This window comes from Ictalurus furcatus, chromosome 8, assembly GCF_023375685.1.
Source record: "Ictalurus furcatus strain D&B chromosome 8, Billie_1.0, whole genome shotgun sequence".
NCBI classification, from domain to species: Eukaryota; Metazoa; Chordata; class Actinopteri; order Siluriformes; family Ictaluridae; genus Ictalurus; species Ictalurus furcatus.
In genome coordinates this window covers 27684791-27708795 of record NC_071262.1, presented here as the reverse complement: position 1 = coordinate 27708795, position 24005 = coordinate 27684791, and the positions used below count along the sequence as shown (strand labels likewise).

General features: G+C 37.3%; 1 protein-coding gene across 1 annotated transcript; it reads right to left on the bottom strand.

Annotated features, from left to right (window-relative positions):
- Positions 1-96: 96 nt before the first annotated feature.
- Positions 97-20755, bottom strand: itga6l (integrin, alpha 6, like). Its single transcript, XM_053631863.1, has 25 exons — positions 20464-20755; positions 18418-18545; positions 18259-18347; positions 17705-17930; positions 17069-17179; positions 12712-12928; positions 11283-11488; positions 11081-11175; positions 10869-10996; positions 10671-10760; positions 10496-10560; positions 9830-9975; positions 8270-8419; positions 8051-8166; positions 7143-7299; positions 6810-6893; positions 6647-6726; positions 6212-6286; positions 5929-6016; positions 4684-4863; positions 4461-4562; positions 2062-2169; positions 1815-1913; positions 1236-1361; positions 97-229 (listed from the first exon to the last, which is right to left on the bottom strand). The coding sequence occupies exons 1-25, from the start codon at positions 20634-20636 to the stop codon at positions 176-178; spliced, it is 3093 nt and encodes a 1030-aa protein (XP_053487838.1). The 5' UTR covers positions 20637-20755; the 3' UTR covers positions 97-175.
- Positions 20756-24005: the final 3250 nt, after the last annotated feature.

The window sequence follows — 24005 nt, the reverse complement described above, 5'->3', positions numbered from 1 at the left end:
CAGCATTCACAGATCAGGAGCACACACACACACACACCTACTGTATATCTGTAATGACTAAAGTAGTAGACCACAGAACATTTGAACAGTATTCACATTATATATGTTTACATTCCACAGAACCACAAAAGTCTTTTTCTGTTGGTTTTCCTGCATAGACGTCTATATTGTAGCATTAATTTTTATACTCATTGTCTTCAGTACACATCGCACAGTCAAGGCATCCCAGCTGAGGAACACAAAGACAGTGACGTTAAACTCAAACAGAAAAACAAACTGCTGCTAGTAACAATAAACAGGGCAGGATTGCTGCTTATGAATCTTTATGAAACTACAAATGCACCAAATAAATATCCACTCATGTCTGTTACCACAAGTTTTTTTTTTACAGCAGCAGCACAAACATTTTTGCTACATGAAAATAGATATTTATTGTTAAAGAATAGACTATTTAAAATCATTTTTAGCTGGTATAGAAATGCATCCAAACACCTCACACATTTTTGTTTTTTTAACTGTGAGGTATTTCAAATAGGGAAATGATTGTATATTCACTCCAAAATTATTGGCAGAACATCAACTGGGAAGTTTCCAGTTTCCAAGCACCTTTGTGAACCTGTTACGGTTCTTTTAGAGACTTTGGCTATCACTTGTTTTGTTTGTTTTTTTCTGTAGGTAAAACCAAACAGCCTTCAATATTTTTATTACTGTACATGTTACTTCCTATACAAAAATAATAACAAATAGAAATAGAAAATTTTCTCTTTTTGACTGCCATAGTAACGTAGAAGACATAAGATAAAATATCGGTATCGGTCGATATCACTCTGAATAATCGGTTATCGGTATCGGCTGAGAAATTTAGTATCGGTGCATCTCTAGTTTAAATATCAGTTTTTGCATGTGTTATTGAAGCTACATGTACATTTTGCTCAGTATGAAGGGTGCCAATAATTTTGGATCTGAGTGTATGCTTATTTAATAATGAAAGAGTTTTAGGGCTTCTGAATGGCACGACAGAAAAACATTCACCCTGTTGTTTGTGAGTTTGAATCCCAACAAAGCACAATAAGTTTGAAAGAGTGAAACTGGCCATGCTTGTCTGGGTGAGAGAGAGTGCAGAGCTGGCTGCTGGGTGGGAAGTGGCCAAGGCCAAATTAGGGAGAAAATAGCAGAGGGGGGGGGGGGGTGTGATAGTGATGTGTGTGAAAGAATTACATATGAAGTGTTATTACCTTGGACAGGAAGTAGATCAGGAGGCTTATTAGCAACAGTGCGAGCACCACGCTGAGCAGACCCACCCACCAGGGGACTCGACTGAGAAAAGTCGGCTTCTTCTTTGGGAACACTGTTAGTCTCACCTACATATAACACACACACACACGTGCACACACATTTATTTGTAGACAAACTGCTCTTAATCCTCACATTGCTATAGATTTCTGTAGTAATGCATTGGTAAAAAAAAAAAAAATTTAAATATGCATTATATCTTTTTAAACATTATAAATACTATTTAACGGTTTTATTTAATGCTCAGGTTCATTTTTCTAAATCTTGGCCCCAGATTTGTTTAAAGTGACCTAAAGAGATATTTACTGAGCTTCCACTGTATTAAGATCACTGATTCAGCATGACTTCATATGGATTTTCTTAAGCTGGTAGAAAAATTCTCAGTTTAGTTACAGTTTTTTTGTTGTTGTTTATTTATTTATTTATTATTATTATTATTATTATTATTTTTGCAGTTGGAGAACACCTTCAGTTATTTGAGTGTTACTTCTGCTAAAACAGATCCTGTGTTAGTTCTTTACCTGTGTTTGAGATTCCTGAAGCCTGATGTTCTTCTGAGATCCATCAAGACTGAGAGAAGCATTTAGTACAATGTCCAGATAATTGAGGGAGCTGTAGTCCTGTTAAACAAATCACACTTTAGTATTTACAGTGTATTAAATGAGACCTCTTAAACCTTTCTTATTACACACAAAAATCTGACAGCATCCCAAATTTTATGCAATCCAAAGCAAAAAGTAAAACAAACAAACAAACAAAAAAATTCACCTCAACGAAAGTGCTGCTCCAGAGTCGAGAGTACAGGGTAACTGCAGTTCTGTCTGCTGCCTTTAGGGGGCATCTGAGCTCCACACACTTTAATTCGTCACCACATGTCTGCAATGAACAGAGAAAGGGTACACGGTGTGAGCAAGGTTCAGGTTGAGCCTGTTCTATAGCATGTAGGCTTTCTTTTATTTTATGAGCCTTTATTTAGGAGAACTTTCTCTGAACTGCAGGTTATAAAATAAAATAAAATAAAATAAAAACCCTTGTGTTAAACCCTTGTGTTCTGTTCAGGTTCAATTTTTAAATAAATTATTTTTCAACATACAACTTAATGTATTTGGTTGATTTTGTCTATTAAATGTGAACAATAACTAATTTACTTTTTGGTATATCTGTTATCTGCAATTGTTCTCTGTTTCAGCTCCCCAGACTCAATATGAACTATGACCTATGCTTCCATTGCTAGATTACAAGGGTTAAATTAAAACAATAGTTTTATTTCTTAAAAGTGTGCTAATTTCAAGCTTCCTTCATAATAATTATTTTTTTATTTGTCGAAAACATTGAATGTGCCCGAATTTTACTGCTTTGGGTTTTCTAAATAGCAATTACTAAGAATAAACCTTAAATTAATTAAAAATTGTTAAACTACTTTCATTTAATGTAAAAATTGTTTGCTATTTATATAATCACAGAGGTATATTTAATATCAAAGTTATCAGTTATTACCATATTTTGATTAAAACATATTTTTGGTGTCACGAGAACCGATACCAAGTCGGTACCAACATTCTTAAAACGTGACGGTACTTGTTTTTCTGCAGTAGCATGAGTATCAGTGTTAATGAAGGTACCGAGGTTGCAGGTCTTCCGGAGCTGAAGGGGGCAGCAAATACGTGCAAGTGTTTTAGTCGGTCCACAAGTGGTGAAGAAGAAGAAGAACGCCTACAAGCACACGGGAAAAACTACAGAAGATTAGCTTAGCTTAACAAGTTTAGCTCCGCCCCGTCTCGTTGAGAGGAAAAGAGGGGAAAGCTAGTATCAGTTTCCGGTGTGCAACCGATGCTATCGTTCATTTCAAACAAAGCGAGGAAACACCTGGAATTTGGCGAAGCACCTGAAAGACATTGCTATATTATGTTTGTTTGAGGCAGCTGGCATTGTGGCCGTGAAACCAGCTAACGTTATGCTCCATGTAATGTTTGCGATAGCCGGTTATTTGTTAACGACACTAACACATTGCAGTGTTATAAACTACCTCCGAATGGGCCACCATGCATCGCCATTCAGCCCGTGTCCTGTCAGCTAAATGTAGCCTCATGTCACTAATAATTATTCACATGGTCATGCTTTTAATAAATCTTTTTGGCCTGCCACCATATCAGTGAATTTAAACTAATGCTTGCATTCAGAGTATAAGGTGTGTGCATGTGTGTGTGTGCGCACGTGCATTTAGGAGTGCACCTTAGCACTTGTTATTAGTCATTGTCAGACAGTGTTTGATAACTAAAATCTCTCTCTCTCTCTCTCTCTCTCTCTCTCTCTCTCTCTCTCTTTGCCAGTATTAGCCAGAGGAGGATGTCCTCCAGGAGTTTAAAATTTTATTTAAAAAAATATATTTATTTATTTATTTATTTATTTATTTATTTTAACCACCGTGGTATCGACTTTGGTATCGAGTATTGTGTACTTTTGGTGGTATCGGTACTGACTGCTAGATTTTTGGCATCGTGACACAAAAATCTCACAAACATGGCTATATATATATATATATATATATATATATATATATATATATATATATATATATATATATATATATAATATAATATAATATATGGCCATGTTTGTGAATTTTTTTTAAATTAAATTAATTTCGTTGATGGTAATAACAATAATGCTGCTATGAAATCCTTTAAAATGTTCATGTTAAAGTTATGAAAGTAACTGAACAATGACCTATGTACATATTTAAACTAAGTTGGGAGCTAATTTTCAGTAATACTTACTAAATCACCATATATATATTAAACTCAGTGTATATAACATATATATATATATATATATATATATATATATATATATATATATATATATATAATATAGCATTCTCAGGTTATTAAGTGTAGTGATCTAGTAACACGATGTTTATTTTGTAGTTTTATACAATTTGCAAGTTTTTAGTCTTTATCCTTTACATTACTGTAATACATGCTGACATACTAAACAAAAATGGCTTCCACGAACATCTTCTACATATCGACATATCGGCACTGCAGAAAATCTGCACTGTTTTCCGTCTCTTCTGTTGCCAAGGGTGTGTAAACTGCCACAGGGCTTTATAGCACAAGCTCGAACCCATCCACTTTGCTTTAATAGTGTAAAATGTGTGACTTTACCAGATATTTGTAATGTCTTCCAAATAAGGACAGGAGTCCACCAGTGCTGAGAGCTGACACCTTCGCTTCACCTTCCGCTTCTCGTTTTTCTCTGGACTTCACCTGCACAGAGCCAGCAAAGTCATACACCAGTCACTGAGATCCAGGAGGGGAAACTAGAACGACAGATGAGGTGGCACGGATAAAAACACTGATACAGTGCGGTGAGAAAAGTGTCACTGACCTCCTGAGGATGTCTGATTGGGCTGATTTCTGAGGCTGGAGTACACGGGATGCTCTGGTTGTTCGGTCCAGTGATCTGCAGAAGATACAGGAGCCACTTGCCTTCTTTATTCTCCTTTGGCCACTGGATGTTGAGGGTTGCAGAGGCAAAGGACTTCAGAGGCCGACCCATGTTACTGATCTGAATTCAAAACAATAAGCAAAGACATAGACTGTAATTAGTGTTACATAAAGTATATCAATAGCACCAATGTGTTACGTTCATCCCTCCATCGTTCATCCCTCCATCCATCTATCCGTTTATCTCCAGTAAGCACTTTATCCTGGACAAAAAGCCTATTCCAGAACCGAACTCAGCAAAAGGAACTTTAGACACACTTGAATATTTATTTAGGTGTTTACTGTAGTCACTTGTGTATTACCGAATAAACGGCATTTTCAGAAAATGTAGATAATGTCATTTTATCTTGTGTGAAGGGAACTCGAGCTGTATCTGCTTCTCACATGGTGAGAGTGTGGAGATTGAAGAAATTGTGACCAAGACTTAGCACTGTCTTACAACACTGACAGGTTTAAATCACACATTATACTCAAGGATTTAAAAAATTATGTGCCAATTATCATTATTAGCAAACAAGCTGCATTAGGCATCTTTGAAAGTAGGGTTAGTGTGTAATATCTGGGTCGAATTTTTACTTTTTTTTTCTATTGAATTTTAGTTTTCAGTAATGGATTTACCCCTGGGGAACCTGAACATTTGCCATAACTTGGAATCAAATGAAAACTTTAAATAATAATAATAATAATAATAATAATAATAATAATAATAACATGCAATGCACATTGAAAGACAGTGGTTCTCAGTGTAGGATACAGGAACTTCCAGTAGTCTGTGTTTTTTTATTATTATTAATTTTATTTACTTAGTTAGTTAATGTGGTGGAAATCCCGACCCAACATTTTCAAGTGTGTAATATTTATGATTGAGTTCTTAAAGTTATTAGCATGTGTAACTGGTCATTTTAAATGAACAGGTTTAATTTATTATTGTAAAAAAAAAAAAAGAAAGAAAGAAAGAAAGAAATTTTTTTTAAAATTAAAAAAAATTAATTGTCTAATATATGAATAGTTGAAATAGTTTAAGAAAATACATCTGAGGAGGGGTTTGTGGAATTCATTTAAAAGATAAATGAATCCCTAGCTACGAAAACTTTCAGAATGCCTGATAAAACCGTTATGGACATACTGTAAACTCATACTGCACAGGTTCTCCGATCTCCTCATCTGATTTGTTTTTCATTTCTTGAAAGTACACTTGAGAAGGTTTGGCCAGTCTGCAGAAACAAAAGAGTAAAGTACTGTGAGAGGTGAATGATCCTGTGGAGGCATGTTTACACAGGGAGAGGCTGGAGTTTATTAACACCAGAGCATTACTCTCTGTCACGTGGGCATCATAAATCAACAGAATGATACGGATTTTATTTCCTGACGACTTTATTTTAAGTTTAAATACTTAAACTTGTGCTTACCCAAACACTTGAAGATACAGCTCAAAGAACACTTGAGCCTCTGCAACGATTTCTGAAATGTTTTGCACGCTGATCCTATAGCAACAAAACAATAATCATTCTCATACACGAGCTTATGCATGGATTCTGTGATGATTTCAATTGGGCTTGCTTGAGCAGGGATGTCTCGAAAACATAGTGCCCAGACCACTAAATATACCTGAGCATATCGCAGCTTAGGACAAAAGTTTGCAACCCCTCATGTTTTTATTTTTTTAATAGAAAAAAGGAAAATGTACCTGTATTGCACAAATTAATTACAAATGATACAAATGTAGATATACAACAAGACAATAACCAATAAGGAGAAATGATGCAAACTTCTGTACTTGACCTTATATTATATTATGTAGTCGTTTTTTTTGTGTGTTGAATAACGTAAATATCACGTCTTACGTCTGGAGATTCAGCGTCACGTTGACATCCGTTATGCTCGGGGTCAGACGATCGGTGTTTAGTAGGAGATAAAATGTTCCCTATGGAATTAATCATCTTGAATAAGCAACGCCAGAGTAAGTAAATAAATAAATATATACAGGTCCAGCGTCATTCAGTTTACCTCTCCATCTCTTTTGAAAGGATTTCCAAGATTACATTCAGCTCTGGTTTTACTCCCATCTACATCACACTGTATGTTCACTTTCTACAGAAACAGACAGAAACGATTGGCTTGGAGATGAAAACATGAAGTCTCTGTAACACCTGTGATGAGGAACATTTTTGCGAGTGCAGTTATAGAAAAATACTCAACATCAGGGTAGATATAATTCTGTATAATTGTACAGTTCATAACATACCACACTGTCCACGCTCATGTCCTCCATGTTTAAGTAAGCATTATTATTTTAATCTCGTTCATTTGTATTGAGTTATGTTTATTTCTGAGACTTACACTATCTTGTTTAAGGATGACCGATGATAAAGGTAGAGATTCTGGAAAGTTTGCAACCAGTTGAGCGAGATGAGCGTCATCTCCTCCGTGATTCGTTATAGTGATCTCCAGGGCCGTGTTCCCAGAACCGGGGGAGATTACTGCCACTCCATTCTCCCTTTCATAAACAGAACAACATGGAGATAAAACACTGAAAAGGCAATGTTGTAAAAGCAAAGTTGTCAAAATTACATAAGTACAAATGGAAGATTGAGGTCTTTCAAATAAGCTCGCCGTAAAACCCCTTTAGGAATTAAAAATCTCTCCTATCAAAGGTCCTCTGAAAAGGTCTTAATTTTCCAGAGAACGTTTAAAGAACCTAGTGTACTTGTTAAAAATCTGAAATCTGATAACTATTTTTTCTGGAACCATACAACAAATGGTTCCTTGTAGAACCATTTAATTATCCAAAGAACCTTTAAGGCACTTTTTTTTTTCTTTGTTAGATTTTATTTAATGTTATATGAATGAAGTTAATCTTACCTAAAATGGTTCTTCATTCTATATGAATGAAGTAAGCCAACAAAATTATATATATATATATATATATATATATATATATATATATATATATATATATATATATATATATATATATATAAAAAGGGCAAATAAAATATTCAGAAATTTAGTTGTGCAAGAACTTTTATGGTTGGACTTTTACTGACTTATACCTTCAATTCAAATCATGTCTATTTTTAAATAGCTTTTAACATTCACTCAAGTATCATTCTGGGCAATGTTAGCTATGTTAAATAAAATCTTGACTCAAAACCCCACGCTTTTACTTTTTTTCTGTAACTTTTCCCACCTGTTAGTTTAAAAAAAACAAACAAAAAAAACAAACGTATGTTAGTCAGTGAGGTCACCTGGCTAGTGGTGAGCACGAGTCCTGATGTTGGTCTTTGGTGCAGAAGTTGTACTGCAGCTGTAGATTACTCTGACAGACATCATCACTTCCACAGTCAGGGTTCAAAAACATGAACTGAAAATGTGAGAAATGGTTCATTACATAACCGCCTACATGAAAGTTCTTCTCTAATCATGATAAAAATGAACAGAACTCTGCCTTGCTGTCTAACACACACTTTAGCTGTGCTTTCCCGAGGCTGGAGATCATCGAGAGCTGGCTGGAGAGCAGGTAGAGAGCTTTGGCTCAGTCTCTGACGAGGACTGTTCTGCGGCAGAGACACTGACACGCTGACGGGGATTTCTGTAAGCTTGTTCTCCGTGTTGGCCTGGAAGCACAGGCAATTGATATTCCAAATAGCAAGAAAAGATGAATGATATATACAGTGCATACGGAAAGTTTTTAGACCCTTTCAAGTTTTCCACACTTTGGTATGTTACAGACTTGATTCAACTCATCTACACAAAATTCTCAACAGTCACAAAAACATCATCAAGTCTTCTTAAGAATGATCCAACAAGCTTAGCACACCTTTCTTTAGGAAGTTTCTCCCATACTTCTTAGCAGAATTGTTCAAGCTCAGCCAGGTTGGATAGGGAACATCAGTACACAGCCATTTTTAGGTCTCTCCAGAGATGTTCTATTGGGTTCGAGACTGGACTCTCTCTGGGCCACTCCAGAACTGTCACAGAGTTTTCCTGAAGCCACTAATTATTTTCTTGGCAGAATGCTTTAGGTCGTTGTCTTGTTGAAATGTAAATCTTTGCCCCAGCCTGAGATCTTGGGCATTCTGGAAGGTTCTCCATCTTTCCCTCTATCCTGATTAGTCTCCCAGTCCCTGTCACAGAAAAACATCCCCACAGCATGATGCTGCCACCACCATGTTTGACTGTAGGGATGGTATTAATGAGGTGATCCTCAGTGCCTGGTTTCCTCCAAACACGCCACTGGGAATTGTGGCCGAAAAGTTCAATCAGTTCAATAGTTTCATCAGACTAGAAGGTCTTGCTTCTCATGGTTGACAGTCACTCCAAGTGGGCTCTAATGTGGCTTTTAATGTTGAAACGCTTTGGTCTGCTCACTCATCTGGTGGTGTGCTGCACCACCCTCTGTAGTTGTCCCTCTGTAAGGTTCTCTGTAAGGTTCTGTCTCCACAAAGGACTTTTAGGTTCTTGGTTACCTGTCTGACCAAAGCCCTTCATCTTGGATTACTCAGTTTATCTGGGCAGCCAGATCTAGGAAGACTGTTGATGATTCCAAACTTCTTCTATCTGAGAATGATGGAAGCTACCATCCTCTTGGGCACTTTCAATGCTGCAGAAAGTTTGTGCCTTGTGTCCTTCCACAGATCTGTGCCTTGACACAATCCTGTCTCACAAGGCTATAGACAACTCTCTTGACCCCATGGCTTGGTTTTCACTTTGACATAAACCTTATATAGACAGGTGTGTGCTTTTTGTAATATGCAATATGTAATATTTTTAATATAATGTTAAATTAGGCACAGGCTGATGTAGTAAGATCCACCAGAGCCCAATGGCGAGCGTCATAACAATGGGTCTGAATACATGTTGTGGAGTATTGTGTGTAGAATGATGAGGGGAAAAATTGTGTTGAATCCATTTTAAAATGAGGCTGAAACATACCAAAATTTGGAAAGTTTTAAAGGGTCTGAAAACTTTCTGTATGTAGTGTATTAGTACAGTGAGAAGAAACGGGAAGGCAACAGGTTTAGTACCCGGAGCTTGAGTTGGTTTTTCACACATTCTTTTTGACCCGGTGTCTGGAGCACAATGTTTCCTTCCTGATTGTCCTGGTAAACAAGGCGGGACTGATGACCGTCCTGAACCCACTGTTCATCAGCGTTCAGCTTGTAATGAATCTCTACAGGACAACAGAGATGAAATTATAAGTCTTGGAGACTGATATTTCTCCAGTCATGTATGGGGCTTTATCTGTTATATAGAAATGTGTATTTATCAGTCATTTAATGAAGCTGTGTGTGAATTTTGTCATAGGCCAAACAGGAAACTAAATATTCCCTCCATATTTACAAAAGTTTCTCACATTCACTTTTAGTAACGGCTTTAACTTGATCAGGGTCACTGAGAACATTGAGAGCAAGGCAGGACTACACCCTGGATGGGATGCCAATGCATCACAGGGCACCATGCACACGCATTCACATCTTGGGTAGGTAATCCACCTACTGTCATGTTTTGGGAGGTAGGAGGAAACTGAAGAACTCAGTGGAAACCTACATGGACACACAAACGCCTCTTCCTTTTATAGAGCACCATTTAATTTGTCTTACTTGATGTATGGCTGGAAATCCTCAGTGCTAATTTGATCTAATGCATTTGATAGGTTGATATGTTTCACAAACAAACGTTATTTCACTCACGCAGTCTGGGGTTATACGTCGCTGGATAGGTCGTGTAGGAGAAGCAGGATTTAGCTGTTATAATGCTGAAAGATTCCCACGTAGGCATTCAGTAAAAACAAAAGACAGAGATTTCAAAGTCCAAATTAAAGATGAAAAATTATAGACTGTAAAAATGTTAATGATTTTTCCTCACCAGTGTATTTTTTGGCAGTCTCTTTCCTGGAAGTTCATCTCACTAGGTACTAATGTCAAAGATTTCTCAATGCTAATCACTGGTTTAGCCCTTAAACAGAGAATTAAATATTACAAAATTATTCCTTTTTTTTACAGAACAAGCCAATTTTGTAGAATATAGGATGTGTGTGAATGAAAATTCAAAATAGTGGGTTACCTGTAGACAAGTACACTGTCAGAAAGTGAGCCCACGGCTAAGTCTGGATAGCCATTCCCATCTATATCCGTGTTTCCAGCCAAGGAATAGCCAAACAGCTTGATTTTATGGGTTTTACCCAGTAAAACCTACATCAAGAGAACATTACAGATGAAACCAGGTCTCTCCACTGACACAGCTTATTTCAGTCTGACTAAATAGTTTTCACCTACTTGATTGTCTTTTTGTGAAAAGTGTCCAGTTTTGCCGAGGTAAATGTACACTGCACCATCACCATCACTATCATAAGGTGCTCCAACTGCAAAATCTGTCAAAAACAAGCTTACATTAAAAGTTGTTATAATGAGTTAATAAACACAATGACCAACGATGTCTGCACTGTGTCTTGGTGCATGTGCATTTTCTGATGCGAACCGTTGTATCCATCGTGATTGATGTCCCCAATGTTTGCCACCGCTAATCCAAACATGGAGTCTTTATTGCCAGTAAGAACATCTGGCTGTAATCTGTCCCAGTCTTGGCTATCTCGACGGTTTATGTAAACGTAAACAGCACCTCCTGTTCCTGCCTCCTTGTCTGTTGTGCTGTACTGAGGAGCACCAACCACAAGGTCATCCCATCTGGTAAACCAACCAGCACAAATGTGTTTAGGTTTGTAAAACTGAAATGAAAACAACAAAACAACAACAACAACAATAATAATAATAATAATAATAATAATAATAATAATAATAATAATGATGATGATGATGATGATGATGATGATAAACAATGCCATTTTGTAAAGACTGGAATAATAAAGAAATGAATTAATAAATTGTTCTGTAAAACTAGATGATAATAATAATAATAATAATAATAATAATAATAATAATAATAATAATAATAATAATATGTTTATTCACCCCACCTCAACATATATAGACTACATCACTCAAATACCAATGAACCAAACTATTTTATTCCTAATAAATAAGAACAAACATTTCAGATTTGGCTTTTCTAAAAACAAATGACAAAAGAAACAAAAAATAATAATACAATACTGTTGCAGATATATACTGAACCATCAGAGATTTACACATTGCATATGTTGTGAAACGTCAGAGAGAGAGAAAATAAGAAGGTGATAGATAGATAGATAGATAGATAGATAGATAGATAGATAGAGTACATTATTGACTCCTGCGGGAAATAACTATTGTTATTGTTATTACTAATACAGAGGGGATGAGTTGTACAGTCTGACAGCAGTGTGCATAAAGGGTATGAAGAAATAAAGGAAAAACAAAACTTAGACATATTTGGTCGAGTGTGTGCATAGAGGACTGAGTTCTTGAGCTATTTTTAAAGAGGAGCCGGTGATTCACTGAAGGATTTATTGTTATTTTTGAGTTTTAAGGAGATTAATGTTCTTCGCATATAAAAAGCAATGTTTCGCTTTGTCAGTTATTTTATAGGCATGCCCAGTTCTGTTCATGAATATTTAACTCCAGCAGGATTCACCCATGATATTCTGCACTTACATACTCTTAACAGCAAAACTATATTTCATTAGTAAAATGTTTAAAAAAAAATAAAATAAAATAAAAAAAAACCTGGTATGCTGTATTTGTATGCATAATCTCTGTAAATATTCACATATTTACACTCCTACAAGGATTTCCAAGCACTGGTGGGCTAATGGGTCTGTTCAGAATGTTATTTTGTCAGTTGTATTGCTGTTATAAAAACAAAAGAATGGTAAGAGTCAACATTCAGTGTTATGAGTAATAAGTAAATAAGTAAGAGCATGTTAGATCACACCTTCAGTAGGATGGGTCTCTAGTTCTAGACCTCTTACCCGTCTGCATTGAGGTCTATTACAACCAGTGAGTACCCGAAAGAGGACGCCAGACCCGGGCCTCTGAGAATGTGAGCTACCCGCAGACTTCTCTCGTCCACCCCATCGTCAGGCTTTAAGATCAGAACCTCACCACTGTGATTGGATCGTGGTGCTCCCGCCACTACAACCTGCTCTTCTTTCTTTAACAGATTCATTCCTGAGTCCAGAGCAAAGCCTGGAAAAGTACAGAGTTAAAAGATCAATATGTCAAATCCATCTTGGATTGGCTGGGATTATGATACTTCAGATGAGATACTTTTACATGAGATGTTGTTATACAGTGCCCTCCACTAATATTGGCACCCTTGGTAAATATGAGCAAAGAATGCTGTGAAAAAGGAGATTGCATTTGTACTGCGGAGCAAGTCCATGCAAAGCTTTAAAAAGGAATAGCAGAATTTTAAAATCAATGCGGAAATTGACTGACAAACAGTGTAAAGAGGCGAGGACAGGACAGCAGTTTTAGGCAATCCGAAGAACAAAGAATTACAGTAGTCTAACGTTGATGATATAAAAGCATGAATAACCGTTTCCAGGTCCTTCTTAGAGAGCATTTTCTTGATTTTCGCAATAGATCTCAGCTGGAAAAATCTGCTTTTGACAACAACACTGATCTGTTAATCAAAACACAATGATCTAGAATGACCTCAAGGTTTTTGATACAGTCATGCACATTGTTAGACAGCGGGCCTTACTTATTAAAAAGATCAGTAGTCGAAACTGGTGGCCAAAAATGATTATTTCAGTTGTATCACCATTTAGCTGTAAAAAATTTATGTCCATCCAGCATTTAATGCCATAAAGACATTCAAACAGATTTGACAGAGAACAGCTGTTGTTTGAATTTACAGGACAATAAAGCTGTGTGCTGTCAGCGTAACAGTGATATGATAAGTAGTGATACACTGAAAGGAAAATTCTGGGCTGAAACCGAAAAATTCAGGATGCACTTGACCGAAAACCGAAACCAAAAATTAATTTTTTAAAACGCATTTAAAAATATTTTTTGTGTAATGTGACTGAGTTAATTGTATTAATATTATCATTTTTAATTTCATTTCATGAATTTAATGAATCTGAATCGAAAAACTACAAACCAATAAAATGATCACACTTGTATTGAAATTAACACACCAAAACAAAAACAATCTAAAATATGTTATTCTTCATTCAGATCTGTAACAATCAAATTTACCAGATTTATTAAAAATCTAATTATCCAAATATTGAAAAGTTCTAGAAAACTACTGTGATATACAAAACAACAGCCAATTAATGAACTAGGACTCTATTCTGTTTATGTAAACATATTTCCACATTAATTAAAGATTATTGTGCAAAACAGCAGCAATTGAACTAAAACCAACCTCAAACTGTAACAGATGTAGCCTCAAGTCAAGAACAAAGTTTTGCAGGGCTGCACGAATTTTAATGTAATTTCTATACACATTGCTTTCTTTCTTTTTTTTAACAAAAGTGTCAGGTTTCTCTTCAAGAACAAAAGTTGCTCAGCTATATGGCAGAAGAGACGGTTCCTCTTCTCATGAAGAACTTGAGATGCTGCAATGAATAGTCTCTCACTCTCTGTGCTGGTGCTTGGGGCAGATAAATAGCTGTGCTTGTTGTGGCACTGCTGAGGATGGGGACGCTTTCCTGTAGAATCTCGTCAAACGTGTCAGAGAGTGAGGGAGTTTGCACCTCATCACTTGTAGGCACCCATTTCTCTGGCACACTTTGCTCTGTGCTGCACGTCGATCCTTCAGCAGATGCATTCATCGCGCATCACGCATTCATCACCTCCAGCTCTGCCTGCATCATTTCCCGTGCATGCTGCTTTTCCTCAGAGTCAAAGTAATGTTCTTTAAATCGCGGATCTAGTATTGTTGCAATGCAACGATAACTGTCAGCTAGATCGTGAGTGATATTCTGAGCGCCGAGCACTGAGAGTGCGACAATTTGAAACTGATGCAGAGAGCTCTGATACGACAGTGTTTCTAAGAGAACAGAGCTATAGGGTGGAATATTAGAACTTATATCCTCAATTTTATGAATAAAATGATTTGCAAATTGATCACACAGGACAGTAGAAGTCTCTAAATGGCCACTTGAAGCAGGATTTAAAAAGGCATTAATTGTACTAAAGTGTACCTTTGGCCTTTGTGCATTTTGTGTAATTAAATGTGGCATATTTTTGAACTGTGCTTCTTTAACACAGCTCTGATAGTGCCTAAGACACTGCCTAAGAATTTCATAAGATATCTGTAGCTTATCTGAGGCCAAGGTAGCAATGCAAGTACTGTTAAAAAGACCCACCAATTCATCAGGATCGACACAAGAGGATAGAACTTTCACAGCATTTGGCAGTTGAGTACATATATAGACATCATTGAAAAGCCTGGCAGTAGTGGGATTGAAACATCTGGAACAACACGGTGGGTGATAAGATTTGGACACGGGACATGACAGCTCCGATTAAAAAACGACTGGACAATGATCAGAGATAGTAGCATCACATATTTCGAGGTTTGCCACAGAAAAAACAAACGATAGCACTAAATCAAGAGTATGACCCTTCTGATGTGTAGGTCCAGAAACCGATTGGACACGGTTGAAAGAGTCCATAAGACATAAAAACTCTTTTACCAGAGGTTTCGACTGGCAAAAGACATGTATAATAAAATCGCCTAGAATCAGAAGTCTGTCAATGTGTGTCACCAGAGAGGCCAGAAAATCAGAAAACTCTTGAACGAACTCCTTGTTAAATTTAGGTGGTCTGTAAACTAGCACACATAGCAAGGACGTCGGAAGATGAAGCATGAAAAGCTTCAGCTCGAAGCTTTAAAAAATCATCAAGATGCAAAAGTGTGCAATTGAAAATTGTTGCAATTCCACCTCCATGACCTACAGTTCTTGGAGAATTAAAAAACAAACAATCTAGAGGAGTATGTTCCTTCAGGGCAGAAGAATCACCAGGGCTGAACCAGGCCTCCATCAGAAATAGAAAATCCAGAGCACGAGTGGTGAAGAAGTCATTTAAATTAAAAAGTTGTTGGACAAAGACCTAGCATCTATTAAAGCAAATTTAACAGGGAGGCCCGTAATCCGCACTGGGTCTGACATGGTGCGTATTGGTGAATATTCCAGCTATGTAAGGTTGCTGAGATGAACTCCCCCATTTCCAGCACTTGATCTAGCATGAGAATGGTGAAAAGGAGACCAGATGGCCAATATTTTTTCATCAGTAAAGGTATCAGGGAGACAGGAAGTGCAGATCAACTGTGTGCAGTTCACTCTTAAGAGATTCCCAGACTTTTTCTTGAAGAGGAGCTTCCAACACAGGGTTTTTCAATAGCATCTAGACAACCACCTTAAAACACAAGCACCTGCCTTTAAATCCCCAAAAACTGTGTGGACTGACGAAGCAGATCACGTCAAATATAATAGAATGTATCAGAAAAGCATACATACATTATATATATATATATATATATATATATATATATATATATATATATATCCATCCATCCATCCATCCATCCATCTTCTACCGCTTATCCTTCCTTCAGGGTCACGGGGGAACCTGGAGCCTATCCCAGGAAGCATCGGACACAAGGCGGGGTACACCCTGGACAGGGTGCCAATCCATTGCTGGGCAACAATCACATACACACTCACACACCCATTCATACACTGCGGACATTTTAGACACGTCAATCAGCCTACCATGCATGTCTTTGGACTGGGGGAGGAAACCGGAGTACCCGGAGGAAACCCCCGCAGCACAGGGAGAACATGCAAACTCCGCACACACATGGCCCCAGCAGGAATATATATATATATATATATATATATATATATATATATATATATATATATAGTTTATACTAAGGTTATGTGGTTTACTAACAGGATTTATGGGGACTTTCTTTCAAATGGGAAATATAATATCATATCTTAATAAAAATTATATGGATACAATGTTTATATCTTCGAGACAGGGTGGAGTCAATGCAAATAGATTGGTTTAGCACATGCAGCCTGGAATTTGCATCAACAATAATGATTAAGTTTAATTAAATTAATACAACTGAAGGGCAGGTACTAAAATTTATAGAACCACTTTTTCCATAATTTGAAATAATACAGTAAATGGTTTTATATCCTTTGAGTGCTGAATATGGTCAGAACAATATGATATGGCAAAGTATGTTAATTAAATTGGCCTCAATAAGTATATATAGGATTTGTAGGAAATATACAGTATGTAGGAAAACCACACTCGTCAGAGAACAATTGAAAGCCTTGACCATCTCACCTAAATAGCTGCTGAGGGTCAGAGGAATGCTCCATTCGTTAAATGTATTCTGATCTCCGGTTTCATAGGGATCCAGAAGAAAGTCTTCAACAGGCTCCATGCGGACAGTACCTTCAAAAAGTCAGGAAGTGGAAATGATTTCTTTTTCTTTTTTTACATTCAGGAAGACCATAAACTGTTATAATTGTCCCAAATAGATGTGAAAGGGTGAATAATGTGACTGCACTTTGTTTGAAAGCCGGTAAAAACTGACAGAGATAAGAAATCTGGGTAAAGAAGTGTAACACTCATAAAATTAAGGTACTTTTCCTTTTCACTGGTGTGGTACCATTTACATTTATGGAATTTGGCAGATGCCATTATCCAGAGTGACTTACATTTATTTTATTTATACATTTGAGCAGTTGAGGGTTAAGGGCCTTGCTCAAGGGCCAAACAGTGGCAGTGCTGGGGTTTCACAACCGTACGATCAGTAGCCCAACGTCTTAACCACTGAGCTACCATTGCCCAGGTACCAGGAATATGTTTTATGCTTTTAGTGTGTATGGTATTCTTTTACAAAAAATATATATATATAATGATATGGTGTAATATGGCCAAAGGTCTGAAATGTTTAAAATCACAAGCGTGGTGTACCTTTCCAGTCATAGGCACCTGGACCCGAGAACACGATGTACTTCTTGTTTTTGGTGAAAGCTGCAGAGACGCCCTGCTGACAGTAACCGAACCTGTCCTTAGAGTTGGCCCGATTGCGACAGAACGTCCTCGTGTCTTCAACGATTAGGTTCTGTTCCAAGATGAAGCACCTGCCCAGTACCAGCTGATTGTTATGGATCCACTGCTGGTAGCGATGAGCACAAACCTAAGTGGATGGGTTCCAGTAAATTCCACTGTGAATCGATATCAAGTTGATGGATTCTGTTTATTAAAAAAATTAAATATATATTTCTTGAAAGAAAAGTGTGCATACACGTTACTACTTTTAACATCTCTGTACTCCAATTATTTAATTCCATATCTGTTATTACAATGAAACTGAATGTTTAATGTTTCAGTTTGGAAAAATCATACTTCTTGTGTATATTTAAAGTGTATGATTTCGAGCGTAACAAAAAGTACAGGTTTAATCATTCAAATATAAGATTAATGAGTGTAATTATTACTGTGTTACATGTTATGGACTAACTCACCACCACTTTTCCTCCTGGGCCCTGGCTTTTCACATGCACACCCATCCACTGGTTTTCCCGGTGGTCTAATCCCTGTCCTGGCCGTGCATCTGTCAATGAGTTATTACATGTACAGTAACTGTCACTTCATCATAAATATTTACAGAGAATAACACCAACCTTCAGTGTCTATGGGGATCCGTTCACAGTCGTCACTCTGTGTTGTGAACTTACAGCGATAGAGACCGCCAGTTATGTTGGCTTTCTGACTGGGTAAGGCTTTCGCATGTGGCGCACCAATCAGCAAGCTGAGGTCAGAAATTACTTTGTTATGACAAAGGCAGGTGAGAACACAACAGTTATAATCTGGTGTGAACCAAAACAACCGGTCTGAGACCATCCAGCGTGATATTGCAGTGAGAAAGTGGTTAGACTCGGAATTGACCTGTCTGGAGGAAGTAAACTGAACATGCAGTGTATTTTGGGTTGCAGCATTTTTTGTAAATGTGAGCTGCTAAACTGAGCCAAAGAACAGCTGTAGTTGTGCGGAAATGCTATGTGTTCCGGATATTTGGACTGATGAACAAAAAGAGAAAATACAAGCTGGCTGTGACCCACAACTAGTTCTGGATAATAAAAGAAGAAATTATGAATGGAAGAGTTTTATGAGTGCAGTTTCAGCTCAACATGCCCCTCAGCCAAGGTTTAATTTTAGCAAACAAATTAAACTACCTGCCCTCAGACATGTTCAAGCATGACCTAAACATTATCGCAACAAAGCAAAGCCCAAACATTTGTAAGCTTTCATGTGTTTCGGTTCGTTATGACTGTAACATCTCAGTATCATTCTAGAGATTGATAAATAAATAGGCTAGTAGACAACATTATTATTAACTATGCATCTCACAAACATTTTGAAGTCCTAGCATGTCCTAAATAGAGAGTTAAGAAGGCCAGATTGTATATGTGTAGGACTAAAAACATGTCACCACTTAATTAGCCACTAGATTGTTATACCTGAAATATGGCTATTTAGAGAATATATTGTACATGGATGAACGACAAAGAAGGAACGTAAAGGAAAAAAGCCGTGGCTCTGTTCTGATGTCTTGGGGCATTTATGTATTGTTCTACAGTGGTTTGGGTCGCCTTAGAGTGAAGCATCACTGCACATCCATACAACATTTGTCTGTCTGATCATGTTTATCCTGTAATGAAACATTTCTATCCTGATGGGAGTGGCCTCTTCGAGAATGACCCCGCCCCATCCACACTGAAATGAACTACTCACTGAATGATGCCTTCATGTATTTAGAAAAGCATATTTAGGCATGACGCTTTAAGTCTCCAGACCTGATTTAAAGACAGTGGATGACAAAGAAATCCAGACAAAGGATGCCAGGTGTCAGCAAAATTTCCACCCCAAATAAATCTCAAAAACCATACAAAGAGACCTGAAACTAGTCCAGAAATATTTGGGATAAATGGGGTTTTTTTCCCCTTCAGTGGAGACACAGATTTCTGATTTGCAGTATCTGCAATAAAGGTTTTCATCATCACCTACATTTACACTTCACCCACTTTTATTCCCCCCAAGGACTTCTTTTTTCTTTTTTTTTCACCTGCAAACCTTTTTCCAAAACAAGCCCAGCCTGATACTGGCAACCCTGACTCACTGTGGTGCATGAAGGAATTGAGACGGATGGATCATATCAAAATAATTAATATTTATATGACTGTCTCATAAAATTCTTATTTTTCTGTACTTTCATTACATTTTATTAGACTGTTCATGATAGGAAACAAAAGGCCTGGGAAAATGTTTTTATATGTATATGCTACAGTAGTTTGAGCACTGACAAATCTGTTTTTGTTGGCGTGACGCAAGTTCTTATTAAACTAGAAAGCATGCCTCAAGGGGAATAAGTCTGAATACGTCTGGTGTGTGTCGGAACAGAAATTTGAATAAGAATGTTTACCAAAAACTAATTCTACAAAGATAGAACAAATATATCAGGAAGTTTATTTGTGTGTAAATATATGTAGTGTAGTATCTGATATTATTATTATTATTATTATTATTATTATTATTATTATTATTATTATTATTATCTAAACACACTATTTGACTCTTTTTAATTCTTCTGATAATGAAGAAACATCTTTCATCTTTAAAACCTAACTGGTGTTTACTAATACTAATAATTCCCCTGTAAATGAACTCACAGTTGCTGATCAGTAGGTTTGAGTTGGTGGTGCATTGCGAGGGAATATCCAAACAGACTCCCAGGCGCTCCGTTTTTCCTCAGTACGTTGGTATTATCCAGGTTGAAAGCAGATGCATTCAGACTACTGAGGAGCCACAGGTTTATGATCAGTGTTATTCTCCACAGCTCCATGGTTTTCTTGCTCCACTAGAGTTCCTCTGGACCTTTCTGCTTCTCCCTGTAGCTCAGAACGTGTTGGTAGTAACAGATGACATGACTGCTAAATAGCAGGAGAGGCGTGGTGTGGCGTGCCGAGGCTTTACAGCTCTCATACTAGTTCACTGGGTGTGTACAGACAGTGAACAATTGTATCTAAAGATAAAGTAAGTAAATGTTTGCAGCTGCATGGAGGTGATACGGACTGATTCGCTCACTTTGACCATTAATTGTTTGCAGTAGGGCTATGGTGTGTAACGCATGTCTAAAACAGAGGCCGTGCGTTATTATTTGGAAACCTGATAGGCCTGAATTGTGAATGCAGTGTGCTATGTGTTATTTTATATTTTCAGAATCATGCTGAAACAAAATGACAGGTTTTATTACAACACTGTAATTCTATGGTTTTTAATGTGAGGTTTAGAAACCACCACGGGTTTGTGACTATTGTTTTTTTTCAGGAACCATATTCCTGAGTGAGTTTAAGTTGTGTCTTTCTTTGAGTTTTAGAATTTTTTTATCTTTAAATTTGGATTTCTAATGGCTGAGTTCCTTAACAACATGGCCGACATTACCCAATCGGCTTTCAATGGGGATTTCAACAAGAGTGAAACCAGAACAGTATGTTCATCCGTGGTAAGAACTGGCTTTCCCCCTTAAACTGTAAGAGGTCTCTGGCTGCAGAAAATGAACAAGTAACGAGACGCAGAAAACAAGTATTGTGTCACTAGATGGAGCCAGTGCAGTGTGACAGGGTTCATAGAGTAAAACCCTGACATACAAAGGGTTAAAGAGTGCATGAACCAAAGAGTTAGAGTTAAAGAAGAGTGTTAGAGAAGAAGAAGAAGAAGAAGAAGAAGAAGCACTTACAGAAACATTACCTTATATAGCAGGACTGCAGAAAAAGGAACAGTGAGAGTATACTGCATTACGCCCACACAGACCTCATGATGATGGAGATAAATTAAGGGATTATTTAGGGTTACTCTGGGTTTAGTCTGTGGTTACAGGGTGGTTCTGTGGCTTTAAGTCCTGTCAAGACAAATGCACATTTATTGCTATAAGAAACTGTATTTTCTGCATTTCAGTGAGATGAACTGTGATGCCTTCAGGACTATAATACAAGACAATACAGGTGTTGTGTAGATATAGATAACATTGGGGAAACAGTGTGAAACACTACTGATTAGATAAACTGTACATAGTACATGCAATGTTTATCATGGGCAGTGGTATATGTTAAGAATAAAACACTTGGGGGCGTGCTGTTCATGGAAAATATTCAACCGTTGTTGGGTGGTGTGATGAAGCAGAGTTACTGTTACCATCCTGGAGTTGATTATTTTCCTATGACAGCACGTTCCAAAATGTTTTATTCCTCTTATACCGCAGCAAATTTCCAACGTAAACATCAGCCCAGTTCTCCAATTAATCGTTTTTCAAAAGATAAATAAAGACGAGATGGAGGTCACAAGGACAAGTGTTTCTGAGAAATGGCAGCTGCAGATGTTTGAGGAGATCAGGACAGTTGAAGAACAATCTTTGCTCTGCAGCGACTCAGCAGCTGAAAAAGTGAAAAGTTTTTCATCTGGTGGACTATAAGAAGCTCCGCCCACAAGCCTCTTCTCAGGAAGTTCATTGCAGGTTGTGTTGAGCTGCTGCTGGATCTCGGCCTGACACACAGCGGGGGGGGGGGGGGGAGAACGTTTAGGGCCTGTTTAACACTTACACACGAAGAGACATGTTGGAGATCAGCAGTGCATTTGAGGGGGGTGTGTGTGTGTGTGTGTGTGTGTGTGTGTGTGTGTGTGTGTGTGTGTGCGTGCAGAGAGAGAGAGAGAGAGAGAGAGAGAGAGAGAGAGAGAGAGAGAGAGAGAGATTCATACAGAGTCAAACAGAGAAAAACACAGCTCATATACACACACACACACACACACACACACACACACACACACACACACACACACACACACATGGCCAAAACTGTCAGGTATTCACCCTTGTGGGGACAAGCTATAAAATCATGCCCGCCCACGCACACAAACACACACACACACACACACACACACACACACACACACACACACACACACACGCGCACACACACATGGCCAAAACTGTCAGGTATTGACCCTTGTGGGGACAAGCTATAAAATCATGCCGGCACACACACACACGCACACACACGCACACACACACACACACACACACACATATACACACACACACACAAACACACACCAACACACGCATACACACACACACACACACACACACACACACACACACATATACACACACTTGTGTTACTTATCTTTTATTCTTATTAATTCATATATTGTGTTATCCGACCCTCAACTTCTCTTATAATTACTGAGACTCATTTATTCTTGCCCAAAAAAAGCCAAAAAAATTAAATATCAATGTCACAATCTAAACATTTCCTGTTTTCTATCATTAAGAATTTATCGTCCTCATAAACCTATGAATAATCTGGCCAGATACGTTTGTCCAGTTATATAAGGAAAAACTGACATTGACCCACACGTATTTTAGTTCTGATTTTACTGTAATCCAGTGCGACATTGCAGCTGGTATATATTATGTGTAACTACAGAATTGCTGACGATATTTAATATGAAATGGGACCAATTTTCCTTCAAGAAAAATGACTAAATTACAAATTATAATTATTTTTTTTAAAAATGGGTCCAATATTGTCTTAAGAAATAGTGAAAATGTATTTTTAATTTTATATTTGGAATTTACATTATTTAAACTTTTTAGAATTTATGAATATACTTTTGCATCTAATTGATAATACAGTGGTAAGTTTCTTTCTTTTTTTAATGGGGAAAAACTATGGGGAGTGAAAACTTTAAACACACACTGGCCCTGTGTTTTTTTGTTGTTGTTGTTTTTCACAGCTCTTGGTCTCATAAGAAGCTTGTTAACCATCACAGCTCCTCAGCAGACACAGAATGCACACACAGGTCTGGTCTGGAAAGTTAAAGCTGAGAGTGGTGTGGAACATTCAGTGTGGTTTTCACTCGCTGTACCTTCCTGTTTACGCGAGCAGAGCGCTTTATACCGCAGAGCAGAATAAAGCCGATAAAAATACACACACACACTTATAATTATTCACACAACTGATCAAAATACAATCAGAATCTGATAATAAATGTGGACTGAAATAAAGATAATTAAAGATGTTATTAAGACACTTGACTTTAGTGTGTGTTAATGTTTTTGTACAGACCTTCTTATTGCAATTTATAAATATATTTGTAAAACTATCAAGCATATGAAATGTTTGTTCTTTCTTTAATTTTACACAACTGGCAC